The sequence below is a fragment of the Bos indicus genome, chromosome 5 (assembly GCF_029378745.1).
Source record: "Bos indicus isolate NIAB-ARS_2022 breed Sahiwal x Tharparkar chromosome 5, NIAB-ARS_B.indTharparkar_mat_pri_1.0, whole genome shotgun sequence".
Taxonomy (NCBI): domain Eukaryota; kingdom Metazoa; phylum Chordata; class Mammalia; order Artiodactyla; family Bovidae; genus Bos; species Bos indicus.
Genome location: NC_091764.1, coordinates 91,342,488 through 91,357,611, shown reverse-complemented (window position 1 = coordinate 91,357,611; position 15,124 = coordinate 91,342,488). Strand labels below are relative to the sequence as shown.

Sequence of the window (15,124 nt, the reverse complement as noted above, 5' to 3'; positions counted from 1 at the left end):
ATATTAAGTACCACAACAGCTCATACTTCCCCCCTGCCCTGCCCCGAAAATGATGCATCTCCAAAATTAGCCATCACCCTTCTGCTTCAGAAAGGCCGTTTTCTAGGTACATCTCAGATGGTACTAGAGAAGTAAATATAAGGATAAAATTGGGAGCACACTGTAAATCACCCCAGAGAGGTGACTGCAAGGCAGCTCTGAAAAGAGTCAAGATAAGAGTCTTGGGCTCCCTGTCTCTTCTCAGGTGGAAAAAAAGAGTCACTGCTTCTCCCTTCTGAATGGTTCCCATCCTTCATTCCTTCATGGCAGTCATGCCTACTCTTAACTGAAACAAAAGAGCTATAATCCATGCAGAGAAATTTTCATATAAGTCAAGTTTGTCTAATTAGTCTTCCTGGCATTCCCAGTCCCCAATCCCACCTTATGTATCAGAACATACTTCTATAATTCCACTAGGAAGAACTATATCAATATATATATATATATATATATATATATATATATATATATAAATTTTTTTTCTTTACATATCTGTAATGAAGACAGCTATTTGGTATATCAAAGAGTCTCTTTGTTAAACTCAAGTTACACATAAATATTAGCACAGTCATCTTACTTTTCAGAATATTACCTCTGTTCATGCATAGAACTGGTAAAGTATATTGTCCAAGAAATTCATTTCCAGCTATTAAACCTTGATTTTCAGCAACAAAACGAATCAATGCTAATTCTGGCACCTGAATAACAAATGTGAATGTTTCATTCCATCTTGGATTAAAAGCTGAAATATAAAGGAAGAGATAGAATAAAAAAAAAAATCAAAGACTGTTCCTAGGGGAAAATGCTTAATATCTGTTCTCTAAAATTCTTATTTTTAACACTTTAATAGTAATAATGAAAGCTAATGGTTTAGAGGACTTAAATCTTTATGCATCCAATGAGAAAGAAATAATAATGGCAATAATAATACTTATTAGGTGTTTACAAGTGCTGGGCAATATTCTAAAAACTTTAAGGAGATAATCTCACTTATCCCCACGCCAGGGTTATCTCTGTCAACACTTACAGATGGGAAACTGAGTCACAAAGATGTTTCATAATCTTCAAAAAATAGCCATTTTTGTGTGTGTATGAAATAGCCTTCAAGAAATAGCCATTAAGTAGTGGGGCAGGAAATCAAACAAATGGTGTCTGATTTCACAGCAGAAACGTGTAACTGTTATATAATATGACTGTTGGTGTTCAAGTATTTTATCAACAAAGAACTTGAGACAACAGGAAGTTATATAACATCATTTTTCTAGATCAGGACATATTATGGGAAGAACTACAGACAGTGGTTGGACTGAGAGTTCACTAATGTTTGCTCTAAAGTCAGCTCTTGATCCTTCTTTTGATTAAATGCTTATTTTCAAATCCAAAATTGATGAGTAATCTATGTCCCTAGCGAAACAGATCATCCCAAATACTCTCCTGCCAAACAAGAAATCCAAATTGCATTACAATGTGACCCAAATCAGATAAAAATTAAGCATAATTGAATGGAACCAAGAAATTCTCATCCAGATCAAATAAATGCTCTTACTTTAATAAAAAAAAGTTCAGGGAAAAATAATGCATTGCTTTTCATGTACAAAGGCAATGCTACACATACTACCTCAAAAGATTTGCCCTTTGTGTCACGTTTCAGCACATATTGAAGCATCTGTGACTTATTATACCTTATCTATGCTTTTTATGGTATATCTTTGGTCACAAGTGCATGTTTACTAGGTAGGAATTCAGAATGCAGTCAATGCTAGTGAAAATATTAAACGAATCGACTCACATTGAAATAATGACCACCTTACCTTGCCCTAGTAGAGAAATAATTCAGTGAAGTACAGGAAACAGGTTTAAGAGTGAAATCTCTATAGACACTACAAAATGTCTGCACAAAATTCTTATACTGACTTATTCTCTGTCTTCTAACCCTGCTTGACCATACTCTTTCATATACACATAAAATCATACATAGATATATGTGAAAGTCCTTTTAGTTGTCAAAGTAAAAAAAAAATAATAATAATTTGATAGTTACAAATATAGTTAAAAATCACGGGACTTCCCCGGTGGTCCAGTGGTTAAGAATCCACCTTGCAATACAGGAGACCCAGGTTCAATCCCTGTTCAGGGAACTAAGATCCCACGTGCTTTGGAGCAACGAGGCCTACCCACCACACCTAGAAAGACCAAGTGCTGCAGCTACTTAAGCCTGTACATCCCAGAGCCTGCGCCACAACTAGAGAGTCCAGCACCACAAGGAAAGATCCCACATGACGAAATGAAGATACTCCATGCTGCAGCTAACACCTGATGCCACCAAATGAATAAGTGTTTCTAAAAACTCACTTCCTTATTGTACGCAAACGTGATTGTTTTCCTCCCAGACGCTCCTGTCTTTCAATGCACTACCATCACCCTAGTAGCTAGGCGATCTCAGCACCCTTCTCGTCCGCTATCGACACTCTCAGTCCTGCCGGTCTTGCTCACGTGCATCCTCCGTCCCTTTTCTGATGGTGCAGCCCTTCTTTAAGACTCGACTTCTGCATCGTGTCGCTGTGAAACCACATCCTGACTCTCCTGTATTTCTCATCTTTCTCTCTCACACTTCTTCCTCTCTACTCTGTAGAAACGATCTCTGTGAACACTCAGTTCTTAGTGCTTTATATCCCTGTTTAAAAGTTTTAGTTTTATTCATTTTATACAGAAAAGAAAGTTTCTATTACTGTGTCATGGCTTTCATGATTTTCCATAGCCATCTCCAGAGTAAATCTCTCATTTTATCTCACAACTAATCTTTCTTAAGTATACTGTACTTGAACTTTTGTACTTTCTGCTAACATGTTTGAATTTTGTTTTCTCCATGTTTTAGCACACATATTACTTTTGCCTTAAATTCCCTTATCCTAGGGAATTCCCTAGAGGAACAGTGGTTAGGATTCAGCATGTTCTCTATCACCTGGGTTCTATCCCTGGTCAGAGAACTAAGATCCCACAAGTCTCAAAGTGTGGCCAAAAATGGAGAAAAAAGAAAGAAAGAAAATTCCCTTATCTTCAATCTCTATTAAAAAAAATTCTACTCATTTGCCAAGAACCATCTTCAAATTTGCCCCTTCCATACAATTCTTTGTACTTTCTTTAAGGCACTAATGACTCTTTCATAACAATTTCACTTACATCTCATATTCCACACTGAACTATAAACTATCTATAATAAAATTAGTTGGGGCATACATAAGAATGTAGTCAATAGAGGTTTTAAGTTTTTTGATACTTAGAATCAGGCTTTTAACATGATAGGCTCAATAATGTCTGGTGAACCAAACTGAATTTTTGTAGGTATATTCCGATGAAACCAGGGATGCAATCAAATTTCTAATGGGAGCTAAAATCACAGTATTACATAAGGGGTGCATGGAATAAATTAATGTTCTGTGCATTTAGTCATGAAGACTCAAGTAAGGGGGATGGAGAGAACAAAGGATAGGTTACTAGAAGCTTCCTGATATTAGCAGTTACCATTTCTTGACATTGCCATTTCAACTCTAACAGAAGCCAAATAAGGCAGTGAGTTACTACTAGTATCCCTTCCCGATGATAACACAGGATGAGGTAATAAAACTTTCCAAAACTTTTTTCTCTCCTTTGTTCCTAGAGGCTGAGGTGGAGGAATATTTGGGGTTTGGGAGGAGGCAAACATTGGATTTTGAGGGAATTATCACCAAAGAAGAAAAAGATAGCTCAAACTGCACCTGCTTCTCTGTCCATGCCATTCAACCTGGAGCAGATTTCCAGACTCTGAAATGAAGTCCACTATACTTTGAGAATATTCACTCAAAGAAGGTTCTGCTCTCAAAGGATCAGTTGCAAGTTCTCTTCCTGAGTGATTCTGACTATCTAACAGTCAGCCCCAAGAATCTATACTTTTCTAATGTCCTTAATGATTTCAACTTCAGAGAATAAATAACAGTGTTAGTACTGTATTATGTAAACTGTCATGAGATGCTGGCACACTGAAAATCTCACCAAAGTCACTTCTTTCATTCCTACATTTCCCTTCTGGCAAAAATGACTGAATTATGAATCTAAATACTGTTATGAGTAGGTTTCTATGGCATATTGAGTCAGAAGCCACAGACTTTTGATCTAAAATAATTCAAGCTGTTAAGTAAAACTGTGCAACACACTATATCAGAGAAATCTTAAGCTCTTTATTTTACACAGAAGCTAGCAGCTAGATTTGAGGCAGTCAAAATATCTCTCTTAACCAGTCAAATAAGAAAACATAAAGAGGAAGTACAAATGGAAAAAACACTACTTCTTCAGGTCAGATACATTTTTGTATCTGTAATTAAAACTATATCTAACCAACATTAAGTAATTATTAAATTTTTTGCTGATATAATACTTTCATCATCTTGAACATCATGCAAAAGCTCTTATGAAAAATAAATATGTATCAAAACACTATCAATACACAATTTTTAAGCTTTCCAACATGAAGTCTAATAGACCGATCAATAAAATATATTAGGAGCTCACCATTTTTTTTAATTACACGACTCTGCTGCTTCATTTGATCATTTGGAACCCCAAAAATTTCTACAATCACTAAGGTATCAGCTTTGTTTTGATAACTGGGAGGCAACTGGATACCACTGATGAGCTGCACAAAAATAAGTAAATTCAAGAACTCAGCATAACAAACTGTATCACTGCTAATTTTCAAAATAAAATGTTTTCCAAAAATTATGATGAACTAAGTCCCACCAAAAAACAACATAGAAAACAAGGCAAATCTTAAATTTTAGTCCTTTTTGAGTTAAATTTCAACTTAAGTATCAAAAGATGATTACCAAATTATTCCATTTGACCCAGATGTGATTATAGTAGAATCCACATTCTCCAATAATTACGGTCGAACATATATTTTTATTCTAACAACATTTGTTATGATTGTTATAAAACAATGTTAAAAATATTATGACCGCCCTTCTGCTTTAATACAGACTGAGCACTCTGATAACTTGAACTATTTTTAAATCTATATAGTCTATAAACAATGGAAAAAATGGAAACTATAAATATTACTTCTGAAATGTATGAAAAAGCACCACATAATTTTCTATGATAGCATTTTCTGACAATATAATTTATATATTTGGATAAATTATCATGAATTTTTACCTTATCCATTGTTGTCTATATTATCATAAGTCACCTGAGTTTGAAAAATCAATTATTTCATATATACATATCTTAGGGATTGAATAGCAGAAAAATGTTAACAAAGTGATTAATAATAATATTATTTCACCTTCTATTATTCAAGCTAATTGTTGAAGCACAGATTTATTTTACTTTAAGGAACAAAGGAAATGATGTTGTTAAAGTGCTATACTCAATATGCCAGAAAATCTAGAAAATTCAGCAGTGGCCACAGGACTGGAAAAGGTCAGTTTTCATTCCAATCCCAAAGAAAGGCAATGCCAAAGAATGCTCAAACTACCACAAAACTGCACTCATCTCACACGCTAGCAAAGTAATGCTCAAAACTCTCCAAGCCAGGCTTCAACAGTACGTGAACTGTGAACTTCTGGATGTTCAAGCTGGTTTTAGAAAAGGCAGAGGAACCAGAGATCAAATTGCCAACATCCCCTGGATCATGGAAAAAGGAAGAGAGTTCCAGAAAACATCTATTTCTGCTTTATTGACTATACCAAAGCCTTTGACTGTGTGGATCAAAATAAACTGTGGAAAATTCTAAAAGAGATGGGAATACCAGACCACCTGACCTGCCTCTTGAGAAACCTATATGCAGGTCAGGAAGCAACAGTTAGAACTGGACATGGAACAACAGCCTGGTTCCAAATAGGGAAAGGAGTATGTCAAGGCTATGTATTGTCACCTTGCTTATTTAACTTCTATGCAGAGTACATCATGAGAAATGCTGGACTGGATGAAGCACAAGCTGGAATCAAGATTGCTGGGAGAAATATCAATAACCTCAGATATGCAGATGACACCACCCTTATGGCAGAAAGTGAAGAAGAACTAAAGAGCCTCTTGATGAAAGTGAAAGAGTAGAGTGAAGAAGTTGGCTTAAAGCTCAACATTTAGAAAACAAAGATCATGGCATCTGGTCCCATCACTGCATGGGAAATAGATGGGGAAACAGTGAGAGACTTTATTTTCTTGGGCTCCAAAATCATTGCAGATGGTGACTGCAGCCCTGAAATTAAAAGACGCTTGCTCCTTGGAAGAAAAGCTATGACCAACCTAGACAGCATATTAAAAAGCAGAGACATCACTTTGCCAACAAAGGTCCATCTAGAAAAAGCTATGGTTTTTCCAGAAGTCATGTATGGATGTGAGAGTTGGACTATAAAGAAAGCTGAGCACCAAAGAATTGATGCTTTTGAACTGTGATGTTGGAGAAGACTCTTGAGAGTCCCTTGGACAGCAAGGAGATCCAACCAGTCCATCCTAAAGGAAATCAGTCCTGAATATTCATTGGAAGGATTGATGTTGAAGCTGAAACTCCAATACTTTGGCCATGTGTTGCGAAGAACTGACTGATTGGAAAAGTCCCTGATGCTGGGAAAGATTGAAGTTTGGAGGAAAAGGGGACGACAGAGGATGATATGGCTGAATGGCATCATCGACTCAATAGACATGAGTTTGAGTAAACTCGGCATTGGTGACTGACAGGGAGGCCTGGCATGCTGCAGTCCATGGGATCGCAAAGAGTCGGACATGACAGCAACTGAACTGAACAAAGGGATCAAAGTCTAAATAAAAAAACACAGCACTTGAAGTGTACTAATTTATAAAGTGTGAAAGTGAAAGTCGCTCAGTCCTGTCCAACTCTTTGGGACCCCAGGGACTATACAGTCCATGGAATTCTCTAGGCCAGAATACTGGAGTGGGTAGCCTTTCCCTTCCCCAGGCAATCTTCCCAATCCAGAGATCGAACCCATGTCTCCCGCATTGCAAGTGGATCCTTTACCAGCTGAGTCACAAGGGAAGCCCAAGAATACTGGAGTGAATAGCCTATCCCTTCTCCAGCTGATCTTCCCAACCCAGAAATCAAAGCAGGGTCACCTGCATTGCCAACAGATTCTTTACAAACTGAGCTATCACTAATGTAGAAATTGAGACATGATTTCAATTTCTGAAGATTATAATAAATAGGAACAAATAAATAACTTTGAATAAAGGGAAAAATGAAAGAAAGAAAAAGAATTAGGCCATATCCAATAAAAGTTTATTAAAAAGAAAAAAGGAGGAAAGAGAAAAGAAAAAAGTGCCAATTTGTAATTTTTCCTTTCCTACCTCCATACATAGCAGCACCCACTAGAAACCAGAGTGACTGCACAAATATTTAATGATCAGCTTGGAATTGGCCCAGCAACCCACTGTAGTATTCTTGCTTGGAGAATTCCATGGACAGAGGAGCCTAGTGGGTTACAGTCCATTGGGTCCCAAAGAGTCACACACGACAGTGACTGAACACCCACGCATCAGCTGACTATCAGCCCTCCGGGCGATATATCCTTTTCAGTAGGGAGAAGGTGTAACTCATGACAAAAAAAAAAAATTGCTAACTAAGTAATAATGATAATTGAATATGAGCACTTAAATAGAATTTAAGAGATTTATTGTTCAAATAATTTGTACACTCCGATTCACAAAGCCCTTTCAGGGGCCACTGCAGAGGATGGATGTCAAGCAGACGACCCTTAGTGGTCAACCAGATAGCTCTTGCTTTCATCTGGTGGTCTTACTCAGGAGACTTTAAACTTAGGAAATTATTCCATAGTTTTTATAAGCTTGAAAATAACTGATTTAATCCAAAGTTCTCTGTTTACAGATGACAAAGAGTAAACCAGAAATGTTGAATGACTTTATCAAGGAGCTAAGAAAAATAATGGCAAAACTGGGTCTTCTGATTCTCAAATCATGCTCTCCACAATTTGTGCAAGTAATCACAAAGCTCTCTAGAACAATCAGAAGAGGGGAAGACCCACGTGGCTATGAGAGCAGCTTCCTAGGAAAATCATTAACCCTACCTCTTTCACATCATGTCACTTAAGCCCCTTTTGGAGTATAAATAGGTGGCATTTATAAACATCTGTGCATACCAGCTATCTTCCAGCTTTGCTTTTTCAAATTAACCTACATGTACTAAGCAAGAACTTTGTGTCAGTGACTGTGGATAAGGATTGAACAAAACATAGTCCTTATTTTTAAAGGACCCTCGGACAAGTAGGGGGAGAAAGACAAGTATAACAAGTAAATAATTATAACTCACAGTGTGGTAAGTGCCATAATGCATGCATGTATAGGGTTTTATGGGCTTCCCTGGTGGCTCAGTGGTCAAGAATCTGCCTGCCAATGCAGGAGACATGGGTTCGATTCCTTGGCCAGGAAGACCTCCCAGAAAAGGAAATGGCAACCCACTCCAATATTCTTACCTAGGAAGTCCCATGGAGAGGGGAGCCTGGTTAGCTACAGTCCATGGAATTGCCAAAGAGTCAGACATGACTGAGTGACTAAACAACAACATAGGGTGTCATGGAAAAACAGAAGAAAACTCCAAAAGAAATGCAACTTAGCACAGGAAAAGGTTTCCAAAAAGAAGTGACTCTGAAAGTCTTGAAAATGAGTCAGAATGCAACAGGCAGATGAGGAATGGAAGAGTAGTCCAGTCAAAGGAAATAGCATATGCAGTACCTAGAGGTGCCATTGTGGACCAAAAAAAAAAAAAAAAAAGGCTTCCATATGGTTTTAAAATGGGTTAAAATGCTGGAAGTGGTGAGAGATGAGGTAGAGGAGTGGGACAAAGCCAGACTAAGAAAACAATCAGGAGACAGAATAAATATTAAGTAGACATGATCAGATTAGCCTCAGCAAAATCTCTCATGTTGACTTGTAGAAGATGGATCAGGATGACTGAGACAGGCTACCTAAAAACCCCTTAGGAAGCCAAATGAACAGAGGTGATGACAGTTAACAAATTCCTTAAAAAAAAAAGACAGCAGCAAATGACATCAGATTAAGGGAATGAATAAGAAAGACAGTTAAAGTAAGATCTACAGAAGTTAGAGACTGATAAGACATGGGACGTGAAGGAGATGTGGAAGAGAAGAATAGCTCCCAATTTTATGGCCTGAGTCAACTGAATAAATGAATTTGACTCAATACACTGAGATTTCAACAAAATAGAAGAGAGTTAATTAGGAAGGGATGTTCAGCTTTAATATTTTAAGTCTAACAGAACACTGATAGGGATGCTAGATGGGCTATTAAAAATAAGCCTTTAGAGTTAAAAAATGAAGTCAGATTAGCAATGTGAGCATGTTTGTGGTTGAAACCATTAAAGTGTATAAAAGAACACAAAGAGAATGTTTAGTTTGAGATGAGGATTGAGAAAAAGCCTTTGGCAACATGAATATTTTAGGGGCATTTAGGGGTTACCCTGAAGAAGAGAATGGCTACCCACTCCAGTATTCTTGCCTGGAGAATCCCATAGACAGAGGAGCCTGGCAGGCTCCAGTGCATGGGGTCACAAAAAGATAGACACGACTGAGCGACTAAGCATGCAGGGGTTTCCCAGCTGGCTCAATAGTAAAGAAAACACCTGTCAAATCAGGAGATGTGGGTGCAATCCCTGGGTTGGGAAGATTCTCTAGAGAAGGTAATGGAAACCCACCCCAGTATTCTTGTCTGGGAAATACCATGGACAGAGAAGCCTGGTGGGCTACAGTCCATGGGGCTGCAAAACAGTTAGACATGATTTAGTGACTAAATAACAACTAAAGAGGAACCGACAAATGAAAGTGAGAAAGAATTTCTTGGAGGTAGAAGGCAATAGCAACCCACTCCAGTACTCTTGCCTGGACAATCCCATAGACGGAGGAGCCTGGTAGGCTGCAGTCCATGGGGTCGCACAGAGTCGGACACGACTGATGCGACTTAGCAGCAGCAGTAGCAGCAGCAGATTGAAAAAGGAAAGAGAAAACACACAGAAGCACATCAATGAGATTTGTGTGGATTAGGAAGGGGCCTGAAAAAGTGGCTGCTTCCTCCCAGCTATTCCCTAGAACAACTAGACATGTTCCCATGTTCCTCTAATTAGAGCAATGCAACTTTTTGAATTTTTTATTCATGCAAAAAAGCAACAAAAAGATATGGCAAGATGCTGCAATACCATCCACCAACAGTACCTGAAAAGATTAACAGAAATTTAAAAGGTATTAAGGAAAAATCAGTGGAACTAAAAATATTAATGGGTACTATCTAGCTTATATCATAACTGAAAAAAAGGTAAAAGTAATCTTACCCTTATTGTAAGTGTGAGTGGATTACTGTCTATTTGTACTTTATGTGGATTAAACTTTGTTTTTTTATCTCTTAGGAAGCGTGGTTTTAAAACATATCCAGAACAACCATTATCCAAAAATTTCCCATTTTGAAGATCCATAGGGACACCAGGGGTCTGGAAATTTAAGGCCACTATAAGGGAAAAGAGTATTTTGACCTTGTCAGGAAATGAGGGAATATCTAAAAAAACATAGTTAAACAGTTGAGTGAAACCTAATCATGGATTATATATCTTTGAACATTTTAAGAGCAAGTGTTCACCGAATGACTCATGATGTTTAAATATTTGTTGTCACCATGTCTACATTAACAGATGAAGGTGAGTTTCAAAACTTAATCTGTAAATTATTCTACAGCTTTTGAGTTAAAAAATCAAAATGGCACATAGCACAGATTATAGAATAGCAATGTACATGTCAGATAACATTCAGGAAACATGAGAATAAAGAAAATCACTACATTAAATGCTGGGAGGGTTGACACCAATGTATCATAAACTTTCAGGTCTAAAGGGGTACTGTTATCACTTGAGGAGAAAGCAAGGAACAAGCAGAGCGATAATTGTTGTTAAAATATACAGACAACTTCATATAGCCTGGTAAACAGACACTGGTGGTATTCAGTACCACCATCTGCCCCCCACTGCCCACTCTACCATCCTGGTCCCAATTGTTCCCTCTCTACAAACCTATGGGCCTTTCCACAGTTCAGTAACAGAAGAGTTAACACTTGGCACTTTCTAACTGGTTAATCCCAATGGCATTACCAGTTGATCAGTTTGGAATAAGGAGGGTCTGACAAAGATAAATAACAGAGCTCATTACTCATTTTTCAATACTATGAATTCAGAAGTGATTAAAGTACAAAAAGCACAGGTCATTTGATTTGAAGAGGCCCTTATCAAATCTTTAATGCAAAGCACTTGATCTTCACTGTCCTCTTACATTCATTTTCAGTTTCCTTTTCCCCTTCCTACATTTTCCATGCAAACTCTTCATGAATTTAACCTCCATGTCTATACCCTTACCTAGATTTATCCTATGCAACCCATTTAAGAATAAACTCAACTCTTGAAGTCAATGATTCATCATTGCTTGACTCCAAAATATCCAGGGTCAAAAATTTTTCAAAGGAAGCTCTTTTCATGAATATTTTATTAGTTCACAAAATGAACTTATTTTGTCTTATTTTTGCAAAACAAACAAACAAACAAAAAATAAACCCAAAGCTCAATATTCTATATAACATACCCATTTGACAACCTACATTCCAAAATTCTTGAGGATTAAAATTAGAAGAGTCAGCTCTTAATGCTTTGGGATATACTCTGGTAATGAACCTCCTGGTGTGAAGAATAAATTCCCTGGCTGAAAAACAAATTTATTAAAATATTGTAAAATATTTCAAATAAACTACTATGTATATATATTTATTTAATTCTACAATTTTGATGTCTACTGTCTTGGCAAAAGTATTTGCAATTCATGGAAATCAAAATAAATTCATGCTTTTGTTTCACAGTATAATTCAACTGTTATTGAAAAGTTAATAATAATTTATTTTACAATTTTATGTAATCATTCATTTAAAGAAAGAAACAAGTGAATAACATGTTTCTTTTTCTCACATTCAAGTTAATTTCACTTTGACATAGAGAATATAAAATTCCAAAATAAAATATCATCCATAATGGTAAATAGTGCAAATTAGTTTTGAATCTTAAGTGATTTAAATAGAATAAATAGAAATGTGTAAAAAATATACATAGACACTTAAAGAATATGTATAGGAATTGTAAAGAAAATGAAACAGACAGTGTGTATATATGGGTTTGTCCCAGGTGACTCAGTGGTACAGAGTCTGCCTGCCAATGTAAGAGACTCTGGTTCAATCCTTAGATCGGGAAGATCTCCTGGAGGAGGAAATGGCAACCCACTCTAGTGTTCTTGCCTGGGAACTCCCAAGGACAGAGGAGGCCATGGGGTCCCATGGCATCACAAAGAGCCAGACATGACTTAGTGACTAAACAAAAACCACCATTGGATACCCCTCAAATTTTTGAACACAGACTTCATATTTCTCCAACGTTTTTATTCTTTCACTATGTAGATCCTCTTCCCACATCTATTTCAGCTAATATGGTAAGAATCGTGGAAGAAATGGTTATTGCCTACATCCACTCTATTTCCTAGTCAAGTTTGAGCAGAATCATTGTTACTCTCATCCTAAATGCTATTCTTTTCCTAAGATGCATGGTCAGATAAAAAATTGGTTACTGAAGTTAATAGTAATTATAGTTAATTTAATTAACTCATTTCTAGAGGCTATACTCTCCTTGAGGAAAAGTTCATTTTGAAGCTGCTTATGTATAAATGTGTTTTGTGTGTCCAACTCTTACAATTCCTTATCTAGTCCTACATTAGATGTCTACCTTTCGATAAAACATGGACTCTTCTGGGTCTTAATTATTTTCATCTACAAATTGATAAACATGAATGATCACTAAATATCCTTAATCTGATTTTGTTACTTCTGAGACTTATAAATTAAACATGTTATGTTTTCACAAATGCGATTTATGTTTATTTTAGATAAATGAGAAAATCAAATAGAAAATAGAAGAAAACAACATATAATCTCATCTCTCTATTAATAACCCTGATAACCTCTTGATAAATATATTTCCATTCTTCTGACATAGGTATATACTTATGCTTCAATTGAATCTTATTGTTAACTCTCTTTTATAAACTTCCATTTTTGACTTACTAAGATAACATGAAAATCATCCCATTTAAAAAATATTCACCTATGATATTATTTTTAGATGAATGAAAAGTATTCATATATATGAAAACTTGTTTCTGATTTTTCCTTATAATAAAATTAATGATGTTTATTATATTTTAAGAATGATGGACCTCTTTGTAGTACATCTTTGACCAATCATTATATACTAGAGCCAGGCATCTTGGAATGCAAACTCAAATGGGCCTTAGAAAGCATCAACCAAAGCTAGTGGAGGTGATGGAATTCCAGTTGAGCTATTTCAAATCCAAAAAGATGATGCTGTGAAAGTGCTGCACTCAATATGCCAGCAAATCTGGAAAACTCAGCAGTGGCCACAGGACTGGAAAAGGTCAGTTTTCATTCCAATCCCAAAGAAAAGTGAAAGTGAAAGTGAAGTCTCTCAGTCATGTCCAACTCTTTGTGACCCCATGGATTGTAGCTTCCTCTGTCCATGGAATTTTCAAGGCAAGAGTACTGGAGTGGGCTGCCATTTCCTTCTCCAGGGGATCTTCCCAACTCAGGGATCGTACCTGGGTCTCCTGCATTGCAGGCAGACACTTTACCATCTGAGCCACCAGGGAAGTCCCAAAAAAAGGCAATGCCAAAGATTGCTCAAACTACCATACAATTGCATTCATCTCACACACTTGCAAAGTAATGCTTAAAACTCTCCAAGCCAGGCTTCAACAGTATGTGAACCGTGAAATTCCAGATATTCAAGCTGGATTTAGAAAAGGCAGAGGAACCAGAGATCAAATTGCCAACATCCGCTGGATCATTAAAAAAGCAAGAGAGTTCCAGAAAACCATCTACTTCTGCTTTATTAACTACACCAGAGCCTCCCACTGTCTGGATCACAACAAACTGTGGAAAATTTTGAAAGAGATGGGAATACCAGACCACCTTACCTGTCTCCTGAGAAATCTGTATGCAGGTCAAGAAGCAGTAGTTCGAACCAGACATGGAACAACAGACTGATTACAAACTGGGAAAGGAGTAGGTCAAGGCTGTATATTGTCATCCTGCTTATTTAACTTATATGCAGAGTACATCATGAGAAATGCTGGACTAGGTGAAGCACAAGCTGGAATCAAGATTGCCAGGAGAAATATCAATAACCTCAGCTATGCAGATGACACCACCCTTATGGCAGAAAGCAAAGAAGAACTAAAGAGGAGAACTTTCACTAAAGTGAAAGAGGAGAGTGAAAAAGTTGGCTTAAAGTTCAACATTCAGAAAACAAAGATCATAGCATCTTGTCTCATCACTTTATGGCAAATAGATGGTGAAGCAGTGGAAACAGTGAGAGACTTTATTTTCTTGGGCACTAAAATCACTGCAGATGGTGACTGCAGCCATGAAATTAAAAGATGCTTGCTCCTTGGAAGAAAAGCTATGACCAACCTAGACAGCATATTAAAAAGCAGAGACAATACTTTGCCAACAAAGGTCCATCTAGACAAAGCTATGGTTTTTCCAGAAGTCATGTATGGATGTGAGAGTTGGACTATAAAGAAAGCTGAGTGCCAAAGAATTGATGCTTTTGAACTATGGTGTTGGAGAAGACTCTTGAGAGTCCCTTGGACTGCAAGGAGATCCAACCAGTCAATCCTTAAGTAAATCAACTCTGAATATTCATTGGAAGAACTGATGCTGAAGCTAGAACTCCAATATTTTGGCCACCTGATGTGAAGAGCTGACTCATTGGAAAAGACCTTGATGCAGGGAAGGACTGAAGGCAGGAAGAGAAGGGGACAACAGAGGATGAGATGGTTGGATGGCATCACCAACTTGATGAATATGAGTTTGAGCAAGCTCCAGGAGTTGGTGATGGACAGGGAGGCCTGGCATGCTTTAGTCCAGGGGGTCACAAAGAGTCGGACACGACTGAGCGACCGTACTGAAC

The 15,124-nt window shown here is 37.1% G+C and overlaps 1 protein-coding gene across 2 annotated transcripts in view; it reads right to left on the bottom strand.

Moving 5' to 3' along the window:
* PLCZ1 (phospholipase C zeta 1) overlaps window positions 1-15,124 on the bottom strand; it is a 48,826-nt gene that overhangs the window by 728 nt on the left and 32,974 nt on the right. For both annotated transcript variants that reach the window (XM_070788629.1, XM_070788630.1), the window contains 4 exons: window positions 11,679-11,795; window positions 10,388-10,560; window positions 4,585-4,708; window positions 632-781 (listed from right to left, as the gene is read on the bottom strand). In XM_070788629.1, the coding sequence (XP_070644730.1) occupies window positions 632-781; window positions 4,585-4,708; window positions 10,388-10,560; window positions 11,679-11,795 (564 nt within the window). The remainder of the gene's footprint in view (window positions 1-631; window positions 782-4,584; window positions 4,709-10,387; window positions 10,561-11,678; window positions 11,796-15,124) is intronic.